Below are 13,819 nucleotides of genomic sequence, written 5' to 3'. Positions count from 1 at the left end.
TTTTAATCATTCTCTATAATAAGGATATTGTTGTCATTTTTTTATAAAAAAATAATAATATTAATTTAGACCAATTTAAGATTTGATTCACCATTTTTTCAGTTAAATCAAATTGTTTAGTCTAATTTTGACAAAAATAACATGATTTAATTGATTATATATGTTAAATTTTAATTACTAAAAAATATCTTAAAAAAAAAACGTTTTAGGCTTCTTTATCTGAGTGACTTCTATTTTATTTTATACTTTTAAAAATACCGACGAGCTCCAGTATTTGTCGTTATGAAATATTAATCAGTGTTAATATTTTTGTGATATATATATATGTGGAGAGGATCCATGTTATGGCTAATTTTTTTTGTTATGGAAGTAGAAGTGGTGATATATCTTAATATTATAATTTTTAGTGTTTTTAATCTTTTTTTACCGCAAATCGGATGGTTCGATTTGTGTACCTCCCACAAATCGAACGGTTCGATTTGTGTACCTCTAGAAATCGGACGGTCTAATTTCTGTAACTTTAATAAATCGGACGGTCCAATTTCTACTTTTTCTAATTAAACGATTCCACATTTGAGTATAACATCCCCAACAATCCACATTTTAAAAAAACACGACTACCACTCCAATATTAAAAATAAAAAATTCCCATGCTATGGCAGTACGGCGTTGCGTGGTGGGTGTTGCTATAAATAGTTGAAGCTGCTGCTGCAATTAACGTCACATGAAACCTTACACCTTCATTCTCATTCCATAATCTCCCTCTCTCTTCTCTCTCTTCGCCCAAATTAATTAAAAGTTAAAACTACTCGCAAAGCTTGCCTTGCTTCAATTTCGTCATTCCGCAGCCATGAATGTTATGATGCCTTCACTGGCTGCTACGACGCCGCAAGGTCACAAAATTCAGCCCCCTTTTTCCTTTCTTAATTTCTTCCGTACACACACACTGCAAATTAAATTAAATTGAACACTCTTTCTGTACTTGTAGAATTGAACGTAATTAAGTAAACGAATTAATTGACGTTAATGTGATTGTATGCATGGACGAAGTGGTTAATTACTGAATGTTAATGTTAATGTGGTTATGAATGAAGATAATAGAGGTGGTGGTAGAGATGAACGGTGCGTTCAGAGAAGCTACTGGATTGAGCATTCTGCAGATTTGTCGGTGGAGTCAATGATGCTCGATTCAAACGCCTCTGATCTCGACAAGGAAGAAAGACCCGAAGTAACTGCCTTCTCTTCCTTCCCTACCCTCATTTCTCGATCTCTATTCATTTTCCTTAATTATCTATAATCTCAAATGCTGTTGAATAATATAACTTTTACATTGTCAATATGCAACATTTAAACTTAAATAGAAACAGGAAACATTGGGTCAAATAATGAAAAAATATGCAAGATCAGAGTACAGTAATGATGCGTTTTAACTTTTAAGTAAGTAAACACACAAAAATATGTTATGTGTTCTTATGCTTGTATATTTTGGGATGTAAACTTATGCCTTTATTATTTCTATCTATAACCAATTATACGGATTATTAATTTTCAACAGCTGTACACTTTCTTCTTATGTTTATATTGCTGGAAACATATTACGTACTATCATTCACAATTTTGTAGCTTTTATCTTTGATTGTTAACTGGCCTGGTCCCCAACACTTTGTAAAGTATTTTCATTTTGTTCATTTTTATGGCCAACACTCGTATAAAAATGGTAAAAATAATTTTTTTAAGTTGTTTATTTGGCCACGATTAAAAAATTATCTAAAAAACGTAAATTAATAATAAAATTATAAATTATGAAATAAGATTAAAAATTTAAGAAAAAAATAATTATATTAATTATTCTAACTAATAATAGTTCAAACGATACTAAATTTTTTAAATTAATATAAAATAAATTTTTTTAAATTTCAATTTTACAATAAATTTTATTTAAAAAAATCAAAAATAAATGAGATTATAGACTAAAAATAAAACAATCAACCATAAGAATTAGTAGATTAAAATATAAATCTTTAAAAATTAAAAAAAATTATTAAAAGAATATAAAAAATGATAAATAAAAACTAAACTCGTAAAAAATTATTAAATTCACAAAATAAGAAAAAGTATCAAAATAATAATGAACTGAAAGTAAAAAATAATATTATAAAATTTATAAAAAAATAATAAAAATAAAATAATTCTCTAATAAATTTTTTGTTAAAATTTTAAATTTTAAACAAATTAAAAAATTAGCATCAAAGTCAAATTAATGATGTCAAGAATATAACAACGCTTTTTAATAAAAATAACACTTTTAATTTATGCTACGTGTCAAAAAATTTAATACATGACAATCTATTTAATAAATAAGATTAGTTGTCTTTATTTAAAAATGTTTTAAATGTTTTTACCTGAGTCTCTACCAAATTTTATAGTTATTTTTGTTTTATATGTCAATTTATATATATAATGGAATTTTATTTTTTTGTGTACGACGTGAATCACTACACTTATTTATCTGTAAAAGTCATATTAATTTTCAACATATTCCTTACTAGGGTTTAGCTAATATATTGATATTACTATTAGTAAAAAAGTAAAAGTTTTAAAACTTTTATCTTCATAGATACACAATAAATATTTAAAAAATTAATTTTTTTTGTCTTTTTTAATAAAAATGTTTATAATTGGTAATCTTAGAACACATGCTAATTAAATCCTACTTTCATATTATTCACAGTTTTATATATATGACAAGGAAAACGATAATTATTTAGTTATTTAGTCACATTGAAGCCATATTATAATATTTACTTTATATCCATCTTATTTATATAAAAGAAAATTAAAAATGCATATCTTGGCATTTATCTACATCCATATTAGTAACGGTATTTAATATGAAATATAAATTGCTGTACGCCTAATAGCTTGGTCTATATACATGTATGATAATAACATTTTTGTGTGGGGAAGTACTACTGTAAAGATTTGTTTTGTACAGATTAAGTTTTTGTGGTTAAAAATAACTACACATATATATCAACAGTGACACTAATATTATTAAATAATAATTTATATGGTTTAAAATGAATATCTGTATGTTTCTGTATAAATTTACATCTGTATACTATAATTCACCATTTGTGTATTACATGTGAATTTATTATGTTCTGTCATTTATATGACATTGCAATATTAAACTTTGGTAACATAAATCGAATAATATATAGTGAAATAAAACAGTATAGCACTGATATATTAATTTTACTAATCATCAAGACGCTGAATTAGCTTTTTAATATTATTGTCTGGTTCATGGTACAGTTGAGGTTGCTATGGCATGAGACATGTATACTGAACAAACAAAAGGACCCAGTAGAAAGTGCTTAAAAAAACAACTAAATGTTTGCACTCTTCCTCCTTTTAGGATTTATTATTTTAGGTTAACAAGCTGTATCTATCAATCTTTCTGTGCCAAATAATGATAAAATCTTAATTTGTGATGATGAAAAATAATTAAAAAAAAAAGTGCTGGTTGAAAGTTATTTTAATTTATTTTTCAATAAATATACTGTGTAAAAACATTGAAAACTTCAAAACTTTAAATTTTCAATAAAATATTTTCTTATTTAACACTTTAATAGTTTAATAAGTGCCCTGAGACTAGAAGACATGTCATTTATTGAGAGAACAAATAGTTATTATCATCTATTTTGCTGGTAATTATAATTTGAGCTATAGTTCCTTCTTTTATTTTTTCTTGACTTGATTATTCGGCAGCTTTCATTTTAGATAATTGAAACAGCATAGGATGAGACTGAGTCTTGCAAACTTCCTTGTGTACCATTTTTCTGTCATAGTGATTTATCCTTTTACCATCTTTTCTTTATTTTTCAGTTGTTATGTAACTCATCTATTTTTTAATTCACATTACTTAGGTACTGTCTCTATTACCAGCATATGAAGGAAAATCAGTCTTAGAGCTGGGAGCAGGTATTGGAAGATTTACAGGTGAATTGGCCAAGAAAGCTGGCCAGCTGCTTGCAGTGGACTTCATTGAGAGTGCAATCAAGAAGGTAACTATTGTCTCTTACCACACTGTACATTTATGGCTGATACAAGTTAAAGTAAAACTTTTGGTTCATGAATATTTTTCTTTCATCTTGCTAAATAATATTTCTGCAGAATGAAAGCATTAATGGACACCACAAGAATGTCAAGTTCATGTGTGCTGATGTTACATCCCCAAACTTGCATATTTCTGAAGGATCAATTGATTTGATATTCTCAAATTGGTTGCTTATGTATCTTTCAGATAAAGAGGTGAGCTATTGAATTTCACTTGCAGATTGTCATAAATTTTGTTCTACTGCTGTTTTGTGAAAGAAAGCTATTGAATCATTGACACAGAAAGCTATTGAATCATTGTCACACTTTTTTCTTATCTGTGTTGTATTATGGCTTGGTTAAGGCTTTTATTTTCCTCTGGCTCATCTCAGGTTGAGAATCTAGCTGAAAGGATGATCAAATGGTTAAAGGTTGGTGGATATATATTCTTCAGGGAATCTTGTTTCCATCAATCTGGAGATTCCAAGAGAAAATACAACCCAACTCACTACAGGGAACCCAGATTTTACACGAAGGTTTGTTCTGAAAGTAACTATTACTTCCCTTGAACCATTTACTTGAATAAATATGAAGTTGACATTGATTTTGAAATCAAATGGAAAGTCTTGGCTTGTATTTTAGAGAATGAACCTTCATATTAAATAAAAGTACCTTTGTGCAGCATAATTGATATTATTCAAAATGTTCAATTGCATAATTAGTATCATATAAAAGGTCTCCCTCCCATTTTTCATGCAGGTATATAAAGAGTGCCATATGAATGATGAAACAGGGGATTCCTATGAGCTTTCCCTTGTTGGCTGTAAATGCATTGGAGCTTATGTCAGAAATAAGAAGAATCAAAACCAGGCAACAGAGCTGCCTTTCTATTTATCTAATTTTAGCTTGATCAGTTAGCTGAAACTACATGACTTATTTATTTTTTATGTTTTTAATTAATATGTGACAACTCCTTTTATGCAGATTTGCTGGATATGGAAAAAAGTCAGGTCACAAGATGATAAAGGGTTCCAGAGGTTCTTAGACAGTGTGGAGTACAGTCATAAGGATATCTTAAGATATGAGCATGTTTATGGCCAAGGTTTTGTGAGCACAGGAGGACTTGGTATGTCTTGAATCTTGATATTGTTGGGTATACGAAGATGGTTTCAAGACACGATTAGATGGCTTTCTTTAGAGAGATATTTGTCTCCACACTTAGTTGATATAGGGTTGATGACAATACTCTCCCATGATACAATAAAACCAATGAATTTCTTAATTAGCAATAATAAAATTTCTTAACTCTCTTGAACAAGAAAATTAAAAGCACACTTTTTAATTTTCTTTTGTTGCACTCTACAAACAGTGGGTTAGTATTCATATATATATATATATATATTGCATGGATAGTAATCAAAAGTTACGTAGCTATTTAATGGTTGTGACTTTTTCAATGGTTCTAAATTTAACAAATATGTCTTATCAATGTACATGTTATTTCCTTTATGAAACATACTCAAAAAACATCCTTTTGTCAAACAATACAATGGTTCCATACACAAAGTATTACCGTTATTGTTTGAACCATGCTAAACGGTTAATAACCATTAATTACTTCATTATTATTAAAAATAATATTAATAATATTAATAATAATATTACAAATTTATAAATATATTTACCTTTCTCTCCTCATATCTTGTAATCCTATAGAGATTTTTTTTCATTCCCTTTAGTTGACATGGAAGACTAAAAGGTTTGATGTTTGCTTGCCAAGTAAAATCAATTCATTACAAAGATGGATGGAAGCTGAAATATATAACATCACATTAAAATGATTAATTCCCTGACTAAGGAGATAGCAAATCCTACATTTTCCGACCTCTTATTCTTAATTCAGTGCTCTTTAGCTTTTTGTCATCATCTTTTGCTCTTGGATTGGTTAATATATACTATCTCTGTTTTAGAATAACAGTAAATAATGAACAAAGTGATACAGTAACGGATAATGTGTATATTGATTTTCTAATGCATGACTTTATGCAAATTGACTATTATTTTAAATCAGAAAGATTATCATACTTAGGACACTGTTTCTTTCAGAAGAATGTCAAAATCTATTGTGCTAATTTGTCATCGATTCATTTTAGGAATCAGGTTCATCAAAGCTTTCTGATATTTCTAATATATAGTTGCTTATTGCTTGAGCAGAAACAACAAAGGAAATTGTTAAAAAGTTGGGACTGAAACCAGGTCAGAAAATATTGGATGTCGGTTGTGGTACTGGAGGAGGTGATATTTACATGGCTGAAAATTTTGATGTTGATGTTGTTGGGATTGACCTCTCCATAAATATGATTTCTCTTGCCATTGAACGTGTCATTGGACTCAAATGCACGGTTGAATTTGAATGTGCCGATTGCACCAGAAAAACATATCCCAAGAATACATTTGATGTAATCTACACTCATGATGCCATGTTACACATCAAAGTAAGGAACCATCTTTGGTGTTTTAATAAGAACTTGTATTATGTGTAAATATATCATATGGGATATCATGTAAACAAAACACTCCATCTACTATTAAGTAGGATGTGACTAATCTAAGTGGGATTGGCATCTCATTCAATGGTGCATGAAGTATAAGTCAGCATGATGTCCCATAACAAAATATATAGACATATCGTTCTTCAATTAGAAAACAATCTATGTAATTCAAAGGATCAGGGAGGTATCACTAAATGCTAAAATTTGGGGATGACAAAAAAAAATATATATTTAGCTCATTCAGTGCTCATGGTTGAGATTTTGATGAGTATATTTTAGAGCTGTGAGATCAAACTTAAATTTTATCAAATAAATTGTAGTTCTAGATTTTAGTTTGATTGATATTTTTTTTTTTGGGTCTGCTTGAAGTATTCTTTCCTTTCATTTCTGAAGCTTTATTCTCAGCTATTTTCTGTGGTTTAATGCAGGATAAACCGGCACTGTTTGAATCATTTTATAAGTGGTTGAAGCATGGAGGTACACTTCTAATTACTGATTATTGCAAACGAGCTGGAAGCATATCATTAGAATGTGAAGAATACATTAAAAAAGGAGGATATTATATCCATGACATGGAAGCATATTATCAGGTATGGTAGCATATTGTAAGATATTAGTGACAACATAATTTATTCTTGCTTACATTTATTTTAAGACATGTCCCTTGTTTCCTACACAGATGCTTAAGAATGCTGGATTCGATGATGTAATTGCTGAGGACCAAACAGAACTGGTTTGTCAAATACTACAATTTACTTTCTTTGACATTTAATCAAATTGTTCTTCTGAAGATACAATAAAATTGTTACTTGTGTGATTTCAGTTCATGAAAACACTACAACAGGAGCTAAATGCCCTTGAGAACAAGAAGCATTATTTCATTGATGAATTCTCTGAGGTGAGTTCCTTAGGGTATATCTATTAGTTGAGATCATGAAAAGGAAGGGAAGACAAGGAGGGGGCTAGGAGAGTGAAATTGACTCGATTTTATTCATCAAGCCATTCCTTTTCTCCCTTCCCTTCCAAGATCCTAACTCTCAGAGGAACACTTATAAAATATATTTCGAATAAGACTTAGGTGCTGCTTATTTAAATATAGTTGTTTCTAATTTCGAAACATTGATGACTGGAATCACTAATTGCAGGAAGACTACAATGAGATTGTTGAGAGATGGAGGGCCAAGCAGATTAGAGGTGCAGCTGGGGAGCAGAAATGGGGCTTGTTCATTGCCAAGAAAAAATGATACTTATTTATCATGATATGTCATGTTATAGCCATTTTTAGTTCAATGTGACTAGAGATTTCCCTATGATATAGTTTGGATGTTATTCTGTTGTTATTTGTATATTTAGATGGACAAAATCTTTGTGGGTTTAGCACTAGGAGAAAAGCTTTTTATGCCCCCTCTTCTGCTTGAATGTGATGTTCACTTCATTTTATGAGTTCTAATTCTATGCTAAAAATCAATTTCAATATCCTGTTTTCAATTGTTTCGGCTTTAATGAAATTGCCAAATTGGCCACCTTCAAAAGTAGCTGTGAATCAGAGATGGTAGAATACAGTAGAAATTATAATCAGTTCTATGCTAAGAATGGTTCTTGTTTGATTCACATTTTGTTTATTATAAAAGTAGAAAACGTGCTTCTCGCTCAGTGCACTTCAATGTGAAGCAAAAATGTGTCCCTCAAAAGGTAAAACAAACAAGCTTGAATGATTTGGTTTTGGATTCTTCCTGGGGTTTTAGAATTAACAGAGGGATTTTAGAAATTGCAACTGAACCAAACTTGTTAAATAGTATAGAGAAAGTGTGATCCCAGAAAGAAAGAGCTAAGGTTATTTTTCTATACTAGCTGTTAAATATTTGTAAGGCTAGCCATTATTCATATTTTCCTTCATTCAAATATAAGCCAACTCTAGTTTTTATGCTGGATGCTTAAACAATTAAGCACTGGTTTCATCCGAGAAGTGTTGGAAGAAGCAAATTCATTATGTGCCTCAACAAATTAGCTGATCATTCCAATAAGTAAAGAACAAAATGAATTGATCAATATTCAATATTACACTTTTCCTTTGCACATATCTAACAATTCAACCTCAAAGACATGCATGAGGGTCAGCTTCCTATGGCAATGCTATTACAACTAAGAAATGACAGAGAACAGCATACCAACATAACTAACGAACTTCGGGACCCTCGGCCAGCCTGTTTCTTTGTCTTCTTTTATGCTTGAAATCTTCGGGACCAGCTAGACGAGTAGAAGACAAATTCATCTCCTCTAGAAGCTCTTTTGCCAACTCAACCTTTCCTGATTTGTTTAAATTATTGATTAGAGATCGATAGATGTATATTGAAGGGAGGATCCCCTTCAGTTTCATCTCCCTGAAGCATTTCAAAGATTCCTCAGCATTTCCTGATCTGCCGAAACTCTCAATTAATGCAGTATATGTAAGCAAATCCGGTTCGATGCCATTCTCACTCATTTCCTTAAAATACACAATACACATGTCTGTTCTTCCCGCCTTCCGCAAGCCATTCAATACAGTATTATAAGAAACAATATCCGGAACAAAACCAGCTTCCTTCATGGTTGTAAACACATCAAGCATTTCATCCACACGACCTGTACGGCCCAATATATCTAGAACAATATTATATGTGACCAAGTCAAGACTATAGTTACGACTCTTAAGATAATCAAATATCACCAAGGCCTTATCCTTCTGTCCACTTTTGACAAGGGCGAAAATGATCTTGTTTACAAATGATGTACTCGAACAAGTTATTTCTGATACTTCTTCAATGAATCTGAGTAGCTCGATACAACCATTGGCTTTTGTGAAAGCCTGGGCAAAACTAAGACATGAAGATGCACTTGGGGATTTACAGGACAGCAATAATTTCTTGAAGGCTTGACACGAAAGGTCTATGTCATTCTTCTGACTTGCCTCTGCTAACAAGACAATATACACATTAGGGGGAACAGAAATGTTCCTGTCTTGTAAAGCTTGTAGCATTTGACTCACAGCAGAAAAATTTCCAATCTTGCACATCTTATCAATATATGCAGCATAACCTTTGACACTTGATGCTGCCACATTTTCAATTGTGGCATGAAATTCCTTCAAGACTTTCTCCGCTGCTATCTCTTTGTCAGGAGATGCCGCTGTTGAAAAAAACTGAAAATTCCCAATGAATTAACTTTTGCTGATTAAAATCAGACAGATTCAAAAGAGATTGATTGAGAATTGAGACCAGAAATAATATATAACTACATTGGGAAGAGAGTCATCACTAATTAGACTAATTAATTGTATGGTTTTCATGAAAAGGATGTTAAACTAATGGTAGTCCAAGACAATAATTAACATGTGAAAACTATTTGTATCCTGCTGCGTTTATCCACTAAGACAGGACACAAAGACACAAAATTATCTTTGGTAGAAGACATGGAGACAGACATTATGTTCTGAAATAATGATTTAGTGTATTTTGTATCTTTCTTGACAAAAAAGACACAGAAATACTAATAAGAAACACAACTTATTTTTCTATTTTTTCTTTTATTTTTCTTATTAATTTTTTTGTAATTACATTTTTTATTATTATATTTTTCTTCCTGAAGCTTTTGCGTGGAAAAACTGAGAGTAAATTGGACTTTTATAATTTGTTCTTTTTATATTTAGTTTATACCAAACAAAATACAAAAATACTAATTTTTGTCTTTTTAATGCCTTGTCTTGTTCTCTCTTCAAAACCAATCACAACTCAAAGAACACTTTAAATTAGCTGAACAAACACTAGCAGCACTATTCCAAAACTATAAATGCTATACTTGACATTAGGTTAATCTCATTGGATCAAATCCTTTATTTCATTTTACTTTTAATGTCCCAATAATCACAGTTTATGTGTACTCTTGCAGTGCAGAGTATGTAAAAGACAAGACTTTCCAATAATTCAGAGAGCAGTGACTACTTATTCAAGATGAAATTATGAACTTGAATACAGAAATGAAAACAATTAGGAAGGGGGAGAAGGTACCAACCAAAGGGTAAGAGGAGGAGAGTGGAAGGTGGAGGGCGAGGGCGGAGTGCAAACGAGACACAGAGAGAACAAGTTGTTGCTGCTGCAGCTGCTGTAGAGAATAACAAAGGAACCTTGAAGTTGTTATATTTGAAGCAATCGATAACATCATCGATGAGCAAAGATTCAAACATGCAGAGTGCAGTTTTTGGTACAAGTATGAGAACAACCATTTGGGGTTTCCCACGCTATGTGCTCTGCTACGGTACCAAGGTTTTTGCCTGCTTCCTTCTCCCTTCTTCCTTCTTCCTTCTTCCTTCTCCCTTCACATTCCCATACCCTCGCACTCAAGATTAATAATATGTTTTATTTTTTTTTGTTAAATCCTTACTTATTTAGAATAAGAGTAAGACTAAGGTTCTGAAAACCGGACCGGTCATTAAACCGTTTTTGTTACTGGTTTACTGGTTCAACTGGTTCAACCGTAGTCTACCCAGAAAAACCGTTTTATAATAAAATAATAAATAAATTATAAATAAACACTCTAAAGTATAATTATAAATAAAAGTATAAAACACTCTAAAGAATCATTGTCCAAGGTTTCTAATTTTGATGACAAACAACTAAATGCTGTTAGAAAGCTTCTCTAGGATGCTTCTCCTTCTTCATTTACGGTCGAAAGCAAAGATAGCCTCGCTGAGTTGAAAGTTGCTTCCCTGCCTCCAACTAGATCAAATTGTAACCAAAATTCAGAATAAACAAGAAATAAAAATACATCAATTAAGAGAAAGGCTTCAATTTTAGTTTTTGTCTATTTTTGATTTTGTGCTAGAAACTTGAAATTGTATTCCCCTACTTCTGGCTAAAAAAACCCATACATTTTTAATTTAATTATAACTAGACCATGAGTTACCCTCAAAACTAAAGCTTCAATAAACAAACTATGTCATAACAGATATGCAAATAAAAAGAGCAACTAATTATGAAAAAGAAAAAAGAACATGAATATATGATTACATGAAATGAGGTGAGGAAATAATTAAACTGAAATATGTCTAGTAAACTCCTGAAATGTGTCTAGTAAACTCTTGGGTACCAAAAAAGATCAGTAGTTACATTCAAAGAATTAAAAGAAAGAGGAACACATGAAGAATTCAAAATAAGATCACATAGAAATATGCTTGGTTTAGTAATTTGTTCTTGCCATTCAGGTCTCAACTACCTCAATATTGAATCCTACCTCAATTTTCTTTGGATAATGTACAAATCATGCTTTTAAAAATCTTTTAATTCAATAATACATACTTGATACTTCTTCCACCTTGTTGCTCCCTTTCTACCAACTTGGACATCATAACACATGCTTGCTCTTAATTGCTCTCAGCATTGACACCAAGGAACCAAAAACATCAAAGCATTCTATTGCTAACCACTACTTCATCCTAGCCATAAATATTGCTACAACACTACATACAGTACAATAAATGCACCAAAGGTCAACAATTCAACAACAACATTGAAGTGTACGAGTAGAGACATATACTGAGGTATAAACTTGGATCATACCTGATCATGGAGGAGTGACAATAGTTTATCAGTGTCACTCTCGGATAAGCCATTCTCAGGAGTAATCTGTAGCTTGGGACACTTGAAGGGATACCCAGGTAAGCATCTATAAAGAGAAAGACACAGAAGGGCCAATTTAATATCAATTCACCATAAAAAAAATTAAAAAATAAACAGAAATAATAACACAAACTATCTTAAATCCTGTTGAATGTCAAACCATTAAGATCTACATATGAATTGACAACAAAGGTGCAAAAGGACGATAATGCAGTAATCAAATCATCAATTATCACAAGACCTTCAATAATCAGCAAAATCACAACACACAAAACAGGAACATAGCAGAACCAGAGCTCATCAGTAATCAAATAATCATTGAACAGGACATAAAAAAAATGCAGAAGAAGTGAGCAGTGAACTGACCTTTGAAGTTTGGGGATCTGGGCTCTGGGGCTTGACGAACAGATGGCGGCAGTGGCTCGACGGACAAACGAACAGCAGCTGAGGCTAGGGTTTTGAACTTTTTCTTTGGTTGAGAGGACTTGAGGTTGAGTTGAGTTCTGGAGAGTGAAGAAGGAGAGAAGGGGGAAAGGGGCTCTCAGCGCTACCGAAGCTTTTTTTTTTTTTGTTATAAACGAAACGGCGACGAGAGGACGGCGCGCAGGACGAAGACGATGGAGGATGGATGCCGAGCGAGGAAGAAAAGACCAAAGTGCGAACAGGGGGTTGAGGACAAGACGAAGAGAGAAGCCTCGGACAACCACGGACGGCGGCAATGGCTCACTCACTCCGTTCGGCGACTGTGGAGGCTAGCTAGGGTTTTCTTTCTTTGAATTGAGGAGAATGAAGGAAGGAAAGTTAGGAACGAAATGGGGAGGCGCACAGCACAGAGCAACGCGTTCTTGTAACTGAAACGGCGTCGTTTCTGCAAAACCGGCCGGTTACCGGTTCGATCCAACCGGCCGGTTCAACGGTTTGCTTCCAGTTCTATGATAAGCGGTTTTAAGTTAAGAACCGAACCGTTTATGTTGCTGGTTTCCGGTCGGACCGGTTTACTCCTAAAAATTTATATTTTAAATAAATTAATTTTTTAAAAAAATAATAAAGCTTTTAGAATACAAAATACAAACATATTATTTTTAAATTAATTTTTATGATTAGGGTAAAAAATTTTAATTTAAACTAATTTATTTAAATTTTTTATCGTAGAAAGTTGTATTAACCTTTTTTTCAAAAATTAACTTGTCAAAAATATAAATTTTTAAGAATTTATTTATTACTTTAGTTATGGAATAATTTTAGTTATTCTTATAAATTCATACATTACTCATAATTTTTTTCATTCACAGTGCTGTCATTCTTTTATAGTTGGGTCATTTTGTCAAATTTTAAAATTTTTCAGGAGCTATTTTGTCAATAATAAAAGTTAGGTATCATGTTGTCAGCGCCATAATCTTTCGGGTACCGAGTTGGTATTTACCTCTTTTATATTTTAACAGAGGCCTTACTTACTACTCCCTAGATGAGTTAGCCACATTGTCACACCATCGGACGCCATTCTCCCTTACTTGA

General features: G+C 31.7%; 2 protein-coding genes across 5 annotated transcripts; one reads left to right on the top strand and one right to left on the bottom strand.

The window, feature by feature from the left end:
- Positions 1-656: 656 nt before the first annotated feature.
- LOC107644191 (phosphoethanolamine N-methyltransferase 2) lies at positions 657-8,127 on the top strand. The gene is made up of 12 exons (XM_016347999.3): positions 657-893; positions 1,095-1,228; positions 3,933-4,070; positions 4,180-4,317; positions 4,494-4,637; positions 4,861-4,971; positions 5,086-5,227; positions 6,316-6,596; positions 7,082-7,243; positions 7,333-7,386; positions 7,477-7,551; positions 7,799-8,127. The coding sequence occupies exons 1-12, from the start codon at positions 851-853 to the stop codon at positions 7,895-7,897; spliced, it is 1,521 nt and encodes a 506-aa protein (XP_016203485.1). The 5' UTR covers positions 657-850; the 3' UTR covers positions 7,898-8,127.
- A 493-nt stretch (positions 8,128-8,620) lies between these two features.
- LOC107644190 (uncharacterized) lies at positions 8,621-13,128 on the bottom strand. 4 transcript variants are annotated; one of them, XM_088488415.1, is made up of 5 exons: positions 12,671-13,122; positions 12,245-12,350; positions 10,909-11,404; positions 10,701-10,790; positions 8,621-9,831 (listed from the first exon to the last, which is right to left on the bottom strand). In XM_088488415.1, the coding sequence occupies exons 3-5, from the start codon at positions 10,909-10,911 to the stop codon at positions 8,830-8,832; spliced, it is 1,095 nt and encodes a 364-aa protein (XP_088344541.1). In that variant the 5' UTR covers positions 10,912-11,404; positions 12,245-12,350; positions 12,671-13,122; the 3' UTR covers positions 8,621-8,829. The 4 variants fall into 4 exon arrangements, with proteins under 4 accessions (XP_088344541.1, XP_088344542.1, XP_088344544.1 ...); XM_088488416.1 differs by having other exon boundaries at positions 10,701-10,787; XM_088488418.1 differs by having other exon boundaries at positions 8,621-9,818; positions 10,701-11,404; positions 12,671-13,128.
- Positions 13,129-13,819: the final 691 nt, after the last annotated feature.

This window comes from Arachis ipaensis, chromosome B5 (genome assembly GCF_059453495.1).
Source record: "Arachis ipaensis isolate K30076 ecotype BB chromosome B5, ASM5945349v1, whole genome shotgun sequence".
Lineage (NCBI taxonomy): Eukaryota > Viridiplantae > Streptophyta > Magnoliopsida > Fabales > Fabaceae > Arachis > Arachis ipaensis.
The sequence above is the reverse complement of the archived record's forward strand: the minus strand, read 5'-3'. Positions and strand labels throughout refer to the sequence as shown.